The sequence below is a fragment of the Conger conger genome, chromosome 4 (assembly GCF_963514075.1).
Source record: "Conger conger chromosome 4, fConCon1.1, whole genome shotgun sequence".
Taxonomy (NCBI): domain Eukaryota; kingdom Metazoa; phylum Chordata; class Actinopteri; order Anguilliformes; family Congridae; genus Conger; species Conger conger.
Window position 1 is genome coordinate 76,232,828 of NC_083763.1, and position 15,000 is coordinate 76,247,827.

The 15,000-nt window shown below is 46.3% G+C and overlaps 1 protein-coding gene across 1 annotated transcript in view; it reads left to right on the top strand.

Moving 5' to 3' along the window:
• Positions 1-15,000, top strand: part of cubn (cubilin (intrinsic factor-cobalamin receptor)) — a 91,473-nt gene that overhangs the window by 49,810 nt on the left and 26,663 nt on the right. The window contains exons 30-39 of the mRNA XM_061238200.1: positions 1,485-1,659; positions 3,202-3,383; positions 5,034-5,190; positions 5,569-5,685; positions 8,443-8,556; positions 9,031-9,159; positions 10,365-10,497; positions 11,109-11,314; positions 11,915-12,096; positions 14,947-15,000. The exon at positions 14,947-15,000 is cut by the window's right edge and continues 139 nt beyond it. Coding sequence (XP_061094184.1) covers positions 1,485-1,659; positions 3,202-3,383; positions 5,034-5,190; positions 5,569-5,685; positions 8,443-8,556; positions 9,031-9,159; positions 10,365-10,497; positions 11,109-11,314; positions 11,915-12,096; positions 14,947-15,000 — 1,449 coding nt within the window. The remainder of the gene's footprint in view (positions 1-1,484; positions 1,660-3,201; positions 3,384-5,033; positions 5,191-5,568; positions 5,686-8,442; positions 8,557-9,030; positions 9,160-10,364; positions 10,498-11,108; positions 11,315-11,914; positions 12,097-14,946) is intronic.

Here is a 15,000-nt window from a genome sequence, read left to right on the forward strand (position 1 = left end):
AGCATTCATATCAACCCAAGCCCTGCCAATCAGCAGCACATCTCTTTTTTATAAAAGAGAAAAATAATAATTTTATTCATTATCCTATTATTGGGTGTAATAATGGATGGAAATTTGACATGGAAATCTCATATATCACATGTAAAAAAAAAGGTGTCCAAGAATATTTTTATTTTGAACAAAACGAAATATGTTTTAGATTGTAACACAATGAGAATGTTGTACTGTTCACTTATACTGCCTTATTTGTGTTATTGTGCAGAAGTGTGGGGTAACACATATATAAGCAATACAATGCCATTGCTTTTACTACAGAAAAGAGCAGTTAGAATTATTCACAAAGTCAAATTTAGAGAACATACTAATGGATTATTTGTTAAGGCACGGTTATTGAAACTCAAAGAGATAATTAAACAGCAGACATTATTAATTGTGTTCAAAGCTAAAAAGAGAGTATTGCCAAAGAATGTGCAAGAACTGTTTGTGTTTTCCTCAGAAGATGAAAATCATAGAAGGAGATTGGATTTTAAGCATCAAGTTGCTAGGACCACTTTAAAACAAATGTGTGTTTCTGTTAGCGGCGTCCAACTTTGGAATTCTCAACAGAAGGATTTAAAGGGTTGTACAGATATCTTTCAGTTTAAAAAAATGTATAAAGAAAGACAAATTAGACAATATGCATATGAAAATTAACTAAGTGTTTTGAACTTGAATATGATTTCTATTTTACAGGTTATTTTGTTTTATGTTGTTGGAATTAAGGGTGTAGGTGATGGTGTGGGTGAAGGTGTAGGTGAATGGAAAAGGCAGACCATCTAAGAATGTTGTGTTCAAGTAAGGGGCAGACAAAAAATAAGAATTATATTCTTCTTTCTGCTCCTTTCCAATCATGAAAAGCATTAATTTGACAGATGTGTTGTGGACTTGTGTGTTAACTTTATATTGTAATGTGCATTTTCATGAAAGGAACAAATAAAAATGAAATGAAATTATAAAAAAGGAATAGCAGTGTAGATGACCATACAATGATGTTATGCATGTATTATAAAGTATTAATTACTACACTGCTCTGCAATAACGGTGCAGATTACCATATAATGCTGTTATTAATGTTTAGTAAAGTATTAATTACCACACTGCCATGTAATAACACTGCAGATTACCATATGATACTGTTATTTCTGTTCAGTAAAGTGTTCATTTCCACACAGCTGTGTAATAACACTGCAGATTACCATACAAAGCTGTTATTAACATTTAGTAAAGTATTCATTACCACACTGCCATGTAATAACACTGCAGATTACCATATGATACTGTTATTAACGTTTAGTAAAGTATTAATTACCACACTGCCATGTAATAACACTGCAGATTACCATATGATACTGTTATTAACGTTTAGTAAAGTATTAATTAGCACACAGCTGTGGCCACCTGCCTTACCTGCATGCCTCAGGCCTATTCTTGTGTCCTTTCTGCAGGTGTATGGGGGTCCCGACCTCGAGGCCCCCCGATTGGCCCAGCTGTGCACCACCCGGCCCCCCGCCACCCCCCTGCACGTGTCCAGCACTGGTAACCTGGTGACCGTGCGCTTCAGGAGCGACGCCTACGTCAGTGGGCGGGGCTTCAACGCCAGCTGGGAGGAAGTTCAGGGAGGTGAGCGAGGGATAAAAAACATTTTTCATCTTTAAAAACATTTCAGTGTGTCTGAACCCAGCTCAGATACTCTACTGTGCCACACACACACACTCACTCATATACACACACACACACTCACACACTCACACACACACACACACACACTCACATACAAACACTCACACACTCACATACACACACTCACACACTCACACTCACTCACATACACACACTTACACACACTCACATACACTATCACACACACTCACACACTCACATACACACACTCACACACTCACTCACATACACTCTCACACACACACATACACACGCACTCACTCACACACACACACTCACACACTCACTCACATACACTCTCACACACACACATACGCACTCACACACACTCACACACACTCACACTCACACACAAACACTCTCACACACACTCACACACACTCAAACTCACACACACACTCACACACACACACTCGCACTCACACTCACACACACACATACACATACACATACACTCACACTCACACACACACACACACTCACACACTCACACACACACACACACACTCACACACTTACACACACACACACACACTCACACACACACACACACACACATACACTCTCTCTCACACACACACTCACACACACACACTCTTTATTACTCCCGCCTCTGCCCAGCTGCTTTTCCCCACTGACCAGATGCACAGGTGCGTTGTGCTGAATGACGTCACAGGTGCGTTGTGCTGCATGACGTCAAATGTGCGTTGTGCTGAATGACGTCACAGGTGCGTTGTGCTGAATGACATCACAGGTGCGTTGTGCTGAATGACGTCACAGGTGCGTTGTGCTGAATGACGTATCCCTCTATTAATCTTATTTTTGTTCAGATCGTATGGCCTACAGGGGAAGCCTGACTCTAATTACTAAGTCGTAACTAAATTACTAATTTTGCTTTAGTTTACCTTCAAATTACTGAACTAATTTTGCCGGAAATGATGTCTGACCAAATCTAAACACCGTTGTCATTGGTCTGGATGCTATTACACTTAGAGCTACAGCTGTGCCCTCCCTCACAAATGAAAGCCAGAGGAGAAGTTTCCCTGGACAGCTGTTTTGGGGACCCCCTGTATCTGGGGCCCCCATAGCCGTCATCTGCCCTCTAGCTGTCACACTCTCTCCATCCATCCATCCATCCATCCCTCCATCCCTCCCTCCTCCTATTCTCTCTGGGGAAAGGAATTTAGTGGACAGGTTGCTTGGTGACAGACCATGCATCTCCCTCCTTTGCTGGGCCCATCTGTCAATTTATTTCTTCTCTTTCACTGATGTGACTCTCCCTCTCTCCCTCTCTCCCTCAGCAATTCATGAACCTTATCGTAAAGTGTGACCAACTTGGTTCTTCCTCTCCCTCCCTCTCTCCCTCTCTCCCTCCCCCCTCCCTCCATCCCTCCTCTCTCCCTCCCTCTCTACTCTCTCTCCCCCCTCCCTCCCTCTCTCTCTCTCTCTCTCTCTCTCTCTCTCTCTCCCTCCATCCTGCAGGTTGTGGGGGGATTGTCACGGCGCCCAAGGGGGAGATTCACTCCCCCGGTTACCCCGGTAACTACCCCGACCACTCGGACTGCTCCTGGGTGATAAACGTGGACGCGGGCCACCGCGTGCTCCTGAACTTCAGCCTGCTGGAGATCGAGTCGCACTCCTCCTGCGTCTGGGACTACGTGGCCGTGAGTGATTCGAACCCGCAACCTCTCAGCGCGACACACACAGCAGCTGCTCCTCCACCCTGCCCTTTACGCTGCTCTCCCACCCAGCTGCTCTCCCACCCAGCTGCTCTCCCACCCTGCTGCTCTCCCACCCTGCCCTTTACGCTGCTCTCCCACCCTGCTGCTCTTCCATCCTGCCTGCACAGAAAAAAAAGGCTTCTTTCGCCTGTCTCCTTGACCTCAGGAGTGTTTCACTTTTTTTGACAAAATAATATATAAAATATTTTCACTGCAACACTTGTATTTTGTCAAACAAAAGTTAAACATTCATGAGTCAATATATATATATATATGTATATTATTTCATTTTAATCGAATAAGTGAAGGGGAAATACTATATTGACCCCAGGGAAGCCAGAACATAACGAAGGGTTTGAGGGGGACAGAGGAACTCTTTTTAGTTCTTTATGGAACCCACTACGTGAGGTGTGAAAGCTCCCAGAACTATTGAACTGGATCGGGTTCTTATATGCTTGTATGGAACCACAGGGTTCCCTTTGGCGTACCAAACACCAACCCAAATTAACTACATTTACTCCAATCTACGAAACATGTAAATTGGCCATATACCTCACTGTCATCCCCCAAATATGAGGGGAACATGACCTGATCACTCCTGCGGTCAGCTGTGACTGTGGGTGGAAAAATGTGTCCTTTTCATCACACACACACACCCCAGTCCAGTCAGTCTTCCCTCCAGTAAATATGTGGTTCCATCACGTCACTCTCTCTCCCCCACCCCCACCTCCCTCAGATTCTGCGGTTGGAGTTTAAATTGGGGTTAAAGGTCACGAGGACAGGGTGTGCCGTCCCACTGCGTTCTCACACATTTTTAAACATAAACTAAAACAACCAATCACAACGCTCCAGTTACAGTACATCACTGTGGAAACAACCCAAAAAAAAAGAACCTGCTTTTTTCTTTCTTTTCAGTCCATTCATAAAAAATTTTATCAAAATAGAATTCTCACAGAACATTATTGGAAACTTTTTTCAACGTACAAATTTTAATATTGATGGAATATTAACCTGTGGCGCCATGGATGGTGCAGTGGGTAGCACTGCCGCTTCACAGCAAGGAGGTCCTGGGTTCGAATCCCCGTCGGCCGGGGCCTCTCTGTGCAGAGTTTGCATGTTCTCCCCGTGTCTGCGTGGGTTTCCTCCGGGTACTCCGGTTTCCTCCCACAGTCCAAAGACATGCGCGTTAGGCTGATTGGAGAGTCTAAATTGCCCATAGGTATGAGTGTGTGAGTGAATGGTGTGTGTGCCCTGCGATAGACTGGCAACCTGTCCAGGGTGTATTCCTGCCTTTCGCCCAATGTATGCTGGGATAGGCTCCAGCCCCCCTGCGACCCTGATCAGGATAAGCGGGTTCGGATAATGGATGGATGGATGGATGGAATTATTAACCCCAACCTTGGTTGAAGAAGTTGAAGTCCCACTTTAATACTCTCCCTCCCTCTCTCTCTTTCTCTCCCTCCCTCCCCCTCCCTCCCACTCTCCCTCCCTCCCTCTCTCTCTCCCTCTCTCCCTCTCCCTCTCCCTCTCCCTCCCTCTCTCCCCCTCCCTCCCTCTCCCCCTCCCTCTCCCTCTCTCCCTCTCCCTCCCCAGGTGTATGATGGCCCCAGCGAGGCGTCTCCTCTCCTGGCTCGGGTGTGTGGTTTCTCCCGGCCCGACCCGGTCACCTCCACCCAGAGCACCATCTCTGTGCGCTTCCGCTCCGACGGCAGCAGGAACCACAAGGGCTTTAGCGCCCGCTTCTCCGTCCGTGAGTCCCCCCTGTCTCCTCCATCACCCCCCTGTCTCCTACACCCCCCCCCCTGTCTCCTACACCACCCCCCAGTCTCCTCCATCACCCCCTGGTCTCCTCCATCAGCCCCCAGTCTCCTCCATCACCACCCGGTCTCATACACACAAATATGTCCTCACAGGCACAGGCTGAAGGGTCCCACATGACGCTAGAGTACCTAATACGTAAAAAACGAGACGTTCCGGAGGATTTCCGAAATGCTTGCAATGTTACATTCCTTAAAATGAACGCCCCTCGTGGACATTTTGTGTTAAAACTGCAGCAAAATGTCCCTGTGAGAATATATTTCACAGAAATGTAATTTAGTTGTTTGTTTTTTTTTTTTTTTTTTTTCAGTTTGCGGATCCACCTTCGTCAGCGATGATGTGGGCGGAGCCTTTGCGTCACCCCGGTACCCGTACTCCTACCCGCCCAATATGAACTGCGGCTGGATCATCAGAGCCCAAGAGCCATGTAAGTCCAATTCAAATTCTACTCAACTTCATTTGGGTCGCACTCTTCACAGAAGACCAAGACGGTTTCCAGAGTAACGGGACCAAAAAAAAAAACAGCCCCATCTAAGCCCCCAAATTGCATATGACGTAAACAACTCCCTAGTGGGGAGGAAACCCCTCAGACAGTGACAAGAAAAAACTCCCTGATGGGAAGAAATCTTGGGTATAGAGGGATGCCCATCCTCCGCTGGCCTACAGGTTGAGATGGTGACAGTTGAGTTACTCTAAGCTAGCAGGTAAAGTGGAAAGTCCATGTTGAGGAACGTAGAGTCTGCAGTTCAGAGGGTTGGTGGGATGGATCTGTAGCTCTGGTATGTGTCTAAGCGTGTGATTTCACCACCTCCTACATCAGGGGTAGGCCCTGTTCCTGGAGTGCCAGAGATGATCCCATGTTCTGCTCCATCCAGGCCCATAGCTACCGAACTGTATCCATTTGAATTATTTGTAATTAATTTGTAATTAATTAATGGATGCAGGAGACCATGGGCTGGAGGCTAGACAGTGTTTCGGCATTCAAAATGTTCAGCCTCAAGACTTTTAATCATCCGCCAGACTCTTGTGATCAAACTCAGGTGGAACAGAAACCAGGCACAATACTGCCACTCCAGGACCAGGGTTACTTTACCCCTGTCCTAGACTCTGCTGGGCCACTGTCATAGTTGGCGAAGCACAGCCTTGATGCTCCTGAATCACACCTGGGACAAATACGTAATTATTTTGGATTCAAATACTTTTCTGTTCCCCATTGATCTTGTCCGATTTAATTGAGTCAACCAAGAGGACCAGAAGCATTTTGCGTATTTGTGTATTTGACCCAGGTCCATCCTGAATAGAGATTACTGGTGTCATGCGTTTCTGGACCTCCCATACAGACATCATTGCTGTTTGACCTCATCTCGCTGGACCTATACTATAATTATTGCTGTTAACCTTGGTCAGGCTTAGCCTAGAGTCTCCTGAATAGAGATTATTGCTGTTAGACTTGGTCAGGCCTAGCCTAAAGTCTCCTGAATAGAGATTATTGCTGTTAACCTTGGTCAGGCTTAGCCTAGAGTCTCCTGAATAGAGATTATTGCTGTTAGACTTGGTCAGGCCTAGCCTAAAGTCTCCTGAATAGAGGTTATTGCTGTTAGACTTGGTCAGGCCTAGCCTAAAGTCTCCTGAATAGAGATTATTGCTGTTAGACTTGGTCAGGCCTAGTCTAAAGTCTCCTGAATAGAGATTATTGCTGTTAGACTTGATCGGGTTTAGCCTAGAGTCTCCTGAATAGAGATTATTGCTGTTAGACTTGGTCAGGCTTAGCCTAGAGTCTCCTGAATAGAGGTTATTGCTGTTTGACTTGGTCAGGTTTAGCCTAGATGCCCCTGAATGTGCTTTCTGGACCAGGCCTGTTTCTGAAGATCACCCTTTAGTGACTCTGTGCTCATGAATCTGACCACTGTTAGCATGGAATGCATGTCCCATGCCTGGAGTTCTGTTCAGATAACAGACTTTTTGTTTTTGGTTGCCTCTAAATGGCTGACACTGTTAAAGGAATCTGAAATGGAGGCCTTAAATCGAGGTTTTTGTCTGTAAGTCTCATCTCATTCAGGGATGGGTGGATTCACTCTCAGAAGAAAGGGTTCCAAAAGGCTTCTGCTGTATGTTTCTTCGTCGAGGAACCCTGTCGAGTTCAGGGAGTTCTTTGTCTGGCAAAATCTGGAAGCTTTCACACCGACAAAAGAAGGTTTCATAAAGAATATGGGTTCCCCTATGGAGACAAGTCAAAGAACCATTTTTTTAAAGGGTTTTTGTCTTTTTGTTGCTAAGTCACTGAGATCCCCCAGAAAAGAGCCCATGTTAGGAAAACATGTCATGAAACAAAATCCTAAATGTAGCTTTCCATTCGATATTGCATGACTGCAAATGGACTAAAGTGATTTTTTTTTGGTATTCTACTTTTCTAAGACGTGCCACACAGACTCAAAACACACATTTTACATTTACATTTTTGTCATTTAGCAGACGCTTTTAATCCAAAGCGATTTACAAGTACAATTCACATTCTTTGATTGGTAATTGGTAACTGATGTTATTTTTAAGCGCTTTGAAATATTTTTTTCAAAGTCAGTGTTCATACTAAGTCCACTGTTTTCAGTTAGCAGGAGTGGACTCTTTTTTTTTTTGGCCCGTAAAAAGTTATTTTAAACATGATTTATTTTCTTGATTTCCTTTTGGATATTAGCTAAATTGTTACTGACGGGTAACAACTGCTTTGTCAAAACGGTTCGAGACCGATGGCAATGTGTGCTCTGTGTGTTTGCTCCAGACAGACTGTCCCCTTGATGTGTGTTCTGTCCGAAAACACCCTCATGCTTTTCCCCCTAGTCCTCATTGAATTCTTTAAAAAGAGTTTAGAAGGGAGAAGAATAAACGTGCATTTGTCAGAAACCTGTCATCGTGAACGTGTCCTTTATAGTCTGACATTTTCACATGGCACAGCCACTGAATTGTTAAAATGTCTGCTTCTTTTAGCTCCGTAATGTTTGGGACAAAGACATAATTTAAGTGCAAGGAAGTAAATTCATTGTGTGACCGTCACATCTGTTTTCTCGCTGTATGATAAAAAAAAAATGACAGCCATTTTACTGACACACACACACACACACACACACACACATACACATCAAGCTAACCAAGCTAACCAAGCTAACCACACCCCCTACCCCTCACACAGTCAATCACGTGACCCTGTCCTTCACCGACTTCAAAGTGGAGAACCGCTACGGGAACTGCTCCTCTGACTATGTGGAGATCCTGGATGGAGACAACTACCAGGCCCCTTCCATCGGTGAGGTCATAGGTCATCGGTCATCGCAGGTCACTGGGCCAGGGACAGGTATCTCTCAGTCAGCCAGTTTCACAGACAAAGACTAAGAAGCTTAGTCCTGGAGTAAACTGACTTTCCAAGATCCTAGACCTAGATCTAGTCTTGGACTAGCCTTATAATCTGTTTCTGTGAAACTGGAATATTTTATTTCGTAAAACTGCAAATAACCTGAGGAAAATGTTTTGTGCGTCTTAAAGGTGTAAGTACTGTCCCTAGAGTATCTAGAGGGCCCTAGAGGAACCGTACTGTCCTCTAGGGTCCTCTTCACACGTGTCGCTGTGTTCGATCTGCACTTGGTTGTACGTCGCTCTGGATAAGAGCGCCTGCCGAATGCCTTGTAATGTAATGTAATGTAATGTAAGTGTTTGCATACACAGTGTGAGGCTGCGTGTGGTAAATTTGGGGGTACACTTTGCCCCCCCCCCCCCGTGACAGGAGTGTACTGTGGAGACGAGGTGCCCCATCCCATCACGTCCTACAGTGATGCCATGGTCGTCAAATTCATCTCCAACCAGGGCTACGGCGAGAAGGGCTTCCGGGCCACTCACACTGCGTCCACCTCAGGTATGGCCTACGCAAACCCCGCCGAACATCGCCCCCCCCCCCCCGTGTCTGCCGGGACCGGGGGCTGGGATGTGACCCTAGCGAACTCATCGCTGCTTGCCATTATAGCATTTAACTGGAATGTAATTACAGCCTACACCAAGTGTCGTCAAATCTGACCCATGAATCCAAATCCGGCCCTGGTTTTCTTTTCTCCTGGGTAATTAACTGAGCAAAAATAAAGTGATAGAGATCATTTAGTCTTTTTATGAGCAACAATAACAGGTTAATAGTAAAACCTTTATTGCACTCCAACACTGAGTATGAATATAAGAGCCTTTGCTGGAGTAAAATATACTCTGTCAGAGCTGATTCAGCACTGAGCTGATTTCAGTGACTGATCAATCTATATGTTTGCTGTGTAGTCTCACTGGAAAGGCAATCTCAATTTCTATTTTTACACTTTTTCTTCATTAATCATCGGAAATACTTGTTGTGTTGTTAAATTCACACACGTAGGAGGATTCGGAGGGTCAAAAAAAAATGCTCGTAGTGTCCCTTTCCTTAAAGTCTGAGCCTCCTAACACCACCAGTGGACATTTCGTTTTCTAACAGCAGCAGAGTGCACCTGTGAGAACGTAATGGTGGCTCTGCCAATAAGAGCTGAGAGGTATGTGCTGTATATGCCATGAGTCTATGCTGTGCATTTAGGGTTGCCACCTCAGTCCTGTAAAAATCCTGGACACATACGAAGCTGGAAAACTGAGTAAGCCGGACTGTCAATCGCTCTCGAGGGTGCGTGAGCCTGAAGGAATGTGATGCGCAACTACCTGTGCTTGATGCCAATTCCTCTTTCAGTACAAAAATAAAGAGTGTAATTTGTGAAGGTTAATAACGTCTCTGCACCATTTGTTACATTACATTTAGGAACGAACACTGGATACGCCGTCTACATTTCATTAAGCAATACTGATGTATGCAACAGTCGAAAATACTGAGATTCCAGGACATTTCGTTTCATTATTTTTTCCAAGACAGACAAAAAAAATCCGGGACAGACCCGGAGAATCCAGGACGGATGGCAACCCCATGTGCATAAAATTTTTTGCTCAGAGCTGGGTGGAGTATCAGCCCAAGACTGAGTCCTGAGAGCAGTTCCTTTCTAAATTATTACCCCCCCCTCCCCCCGTCCTGACTGATGACCCCCCCTCGTGTCCTTGCCCCAGGCTGCGGGGGGGCCTTGCACATGGAGTCTGGCGCCTTCAACAGCCCAAACTTCCCCGGAGCGTACCCCCCCAACCTGGAGTGTGTCTGGACCATGACCAGTTCCCCCGGCAACCGGCTCCAGCTCTCCTTCATGTGAGTGCGGGATGGCATGATCTTAGTGTGATCTTAGCGTGATCTTAGCACGATCTTAGCATTATCTTAGCGTGATCTTAGTGTGATCTTAGCATGATCTTAGTGTGATCTTAGCACCGTGTACGTGAAATGCCAAATGACAAAACAATCAGCATGTGTGAGCACCAAAAATTCACACGTGTTCTGTGGAAGGAGGCCATACAGTGCAGCCCGTAAGTATTTGGCCAGTGTTTTGTTTTTGCTCATGTACAGTCACTGCGCGGATAAAGTGCGGATTTTTAGCTTTAATTTCAGGGTTTTTACATTCCATGTTGGAATTGTAGCCATTTTTATACATTGTCCCCCCCCAATTTTAGGGGGCCAAAGGTCATTCAAATACATTAAAACAAACTGAATTAAAGATTCAATATTCCCTTACAAATCCTTATTTTTATTTCCACTCGTTGTTTGCTGGAGTACGGTACGAAAACAAAAACCCCAAAAAATGTTTCACAGTCCAAATACTTACGGGCTGCACTGTAATACTCATAATTTTAATCGTAATAAAAAATGATCTCTTTTCTTTTCCTTTTTTTTTTTCCGTTGCCGTGCCTCCGTTCCCGTGCCGACAGATCCTTCCAGCTGCAGCACAGCTCCGGCTGTAGTCGCGACTACCTGGAGATTCGGGAGGGGAACTCCACGGGGCCCCAGGTGGGCCGGCTGTGCGGCTCCTCCCTGCCCGCCAACTACACCTCGCTGGTGGGCCACGTGCTCTGGGCCAAGTTCGTCTCCGACTCGGCCATCAGCGGGGCCGGCTTCCAGGCCACCTTCTCTCACCGTGAGTCCGGGGTCCCGCCCTCGCGCTGTCTGACCCAGTTCAAATCCCCCCGGTCCCGGAGAGCCGCCGGGCGCGGCTGGTTTCTGTTTTAAACCTTAATACCAGCAACCGATTCAGACCCAAGAAAACACTATCAATTAAGATTGGTCTATTAAATCGACTGCTTTAATTGATCGATTAAGTGCCGAGTAACAGCGAAAGCCGGCACGCCCCCTGCGGCTCTCCAGGACCAGGGCTGCCGACCCCTGCCCTCCGGTCTGTCAGCGCACTTGACCCTGGTTGTGGGTATGCACTTTGCACTTTGCACTTTGCTGTATATCGCGTTGGATGAGATGCAATGTAAAAGGATCAAAAATGGCCCGTCACTATGTTTAACAGCAGAGAAAAAAACCCCTAAATTATTCTTTTTTTAAACTTGAAATTTGAGGTGAGTGACAGGTTGTTTCTTTGGGCAAAATTGATTTATGAAATAGAAGATTCAATTTAGCTGCTTCATTTCTCTCTCTCCCTCTCTCTCTCTCTCTCTCTCTCTCTCTCCCTCCCTCTCTCTCTCTCTCCCTCTCTCCCTCCCTCCATCCCTCTCTCCCTCTCTCTCTCCAGTGTACGGTAATGAGATCACGGGCGAGTCGGGGCAGCTCGCATCCCCTCTCTGGCCCAGGACGTACCCCAACAACGCTCATTACCGCTGGACCATCACGGTTGCCGGAGGTTACTTCATCCGCCTCCGCTTCCTGGAGATTGACATCGAGGACGTGTACAACTGTTACTACGACTACCTGAAGGTGGGTGGAGCTCCGTCTGCTGTGCCCCAGTCCCACAGACTCAAACCCGTAGCCCCCGTTGTGAAGGCCTGGGCTTAATCCGAATCACTGCCTTCAGCCATGTTTTTCTGCACAGAATTTACAATCGTTATTGAAGAACGCCACATTACGCTGCACAATGGAGTTTCTGAAGCAATATCGATTCAATGCGCTTGTGTCGTTAAAGTGCTCCTCGATCGGCTGCTTCAACCGCCTTGTACTCACACGTGATGACGCGCCCGTGGGAACTTGCATGATCATGCACCTGAACTCCGTAAAGCATCTTTAACATGCATGTCGATACCCTGTCAGAACATTTTGTTGGTTGACTTCTTTACCCTACAGCTTGATTATCTTAAAAAATAAGAGTTCTACTCTGAAGTCATAGCGTTGCTGTGGTATGAGGAGCGTGAAAACCGTGATGACCGCCAGTCATTGCAGATTTTGCCAAATCTACCAAAACTGACAAATTAAGGATAAACACTTTAAAGAGCCATATATATATATTTAATAATTTTCCGAACTTCTTAAAAATTCTTTCATGTCTGGTGCACATCAGTACACATGGGTAATGATGCTTAATTTGGCAACGTGATCTCGTACAGATTTCGGTACATATACCGAGTATATGGGTAAGCACCACGCTAAGATGACATTCTGCGACTGCAAGGGGAAATAGAGTGGATGACTTTACACATAACCCTTGAGAAATATAATAGATAGATATATATGAACAGATATATTAAATAATAAATGTATTTACACATAATCCGTGGGCAACAGAGGTTACGGCATAAACAGAGGCTAGGCTTTGGGTTATGATTAGGTTATGGCATAAACAGAGGTTAGGCTTTGGGTTATGATTAGGTTACGACATAAACAATAGTAATTGAGCATGAAGGCACAAAAACATTTTGTATGCTCGAGTTGGAGTGCCTCAGTTGGGGGATTAGAATGTACTGTAAACTTCAACCACTGGGGGTGGACGTTCAGATTTCGGACCACAGAGGCCGGTTTCAGTGGTCAGAACATTCGGTCGACCTGTCGTCGAATTAGTGGAGCACGGGCGCACAAGCACTCACTCTATCCCCAGCGTCAGTTGGCCCTGGTAGAGGAGAGAAAGAGGAAATAAAATGGCCTGAATCTGTGGGCCTCCTCTCTGCCAGGAAGTTACAGAATGACTCATCAGAGCCTTGCGGGAGCCCTGCCTGTTCGTAGACTCTGTTGGCACGGTTACGAGGAAACTGAATGAGAACACTGTGGGCGAAGAATTCCGCGGCGTGCATAGCTGGCATCCGTCACCGTGCTCCGACACCGGCTGCTTTCACACCACTGACTGAGGAGAAGGGCATGGAGAGACCCCCTCTCACCCGCACGCACGCACACACACACACACACACACATACACACACATCACACATACACACACACATACATACCCCTCCGCCCCACACACACACACACACACACACACATACATACCCCTCTGCCCCACACACACACACATGCACATACACACACGCATACACACACACACACATGCACATACACACACGCATACACACACACACACACACACACACACATACACACACATCACACATACACACACACATACATACCCCTCCGCCCCACACACACACACACACACACACACATACATACCCCTCTGCCCCACACACACACACACACACACACACACATACACACACACACACACATGCACATACACACACGCATACACACACACACATGCACATACACCCACACACACACACACACACACATGCACAAAGTTTGTAATTACATGTAAACATTCAGCAGAATCTACTAACCACAGTGACTTGACACTTACAACATAACGTGAAGTGCCATAGCAGGTGCAAGAGGGAGACAGAGAATGCAGTGCTATAAGCAGGACATGGCTTAGAGATATGGTCCAGCTCACTTCCTGTCCTTGCCTTCGCTGACTCCCGCACTCCGCTGCGTGTCGGTCCTGTTCCCTCCTCTATTGCGTCTTTCCATTCCCGATCCTGACGTAACCGTGACTGTGGCCCCCATTAGCACTCCTGGTGTCAGGACATGCAAAACCGCACGTCTGAGAGTGACTGTAGACGGGCTTTCCCTGCTGAATGTCAGCATAATTTCATGTAATGTGATGCCATGTTATGCAATGTAGTGTAATATAATGTAGCCTCGTTTTCCATCATGTCATGTAGTGCAATGAAACGCCATGTAATGTCATGATATGTAAAGCGATGTCACGTAATATCATGATGTGTCAGGCGGGCGTAACATAATGTCATGACATGTCAAGTGGTGTACCGTAATAGCATGACATGTCAGGCAGTGGTAAATGGTAAATGGTAAATTGTTGGCATTTATATAGCGCCTTTATCCAAAGCGCTGTACAATTGATGCTTCTCATTCACCCATTCATACACACACTCACACACCAATGGTGATTGGCTGCCATGCAAGGCACCGACCAGCTCGTCAGGAGCATTTGGGGGTTAGGTGTCTTGCTCAGGGACACTTCGACACAGCCCGGGCGGGGGATTGCCTGCCAGACGACTGCTCTTACTGCCGGAGCCGTGTCGCCCCCCAGTGTTACGCAATGTCATGACGTGTCATGTGGTGTAACGCAATGTCATGACGTGTCATGTGGTGTAACGCAATGTCACGACGTGTCATGTGGTGTAACGCAATGTCACGACGTGTCATGTGGTGTAACGCAATGTCACGACGTGTCATGTGGTGTAACGCAATGTCACGACGTGTCACGCGGTGTAACGCAATGTCACGACGTGTCATGCGGTGTACTGCCCCCAGGTGTTCGACGGGCCCGACGTGCACTCCCTGCCGCTCGGGACGTTCTGCGGCCTG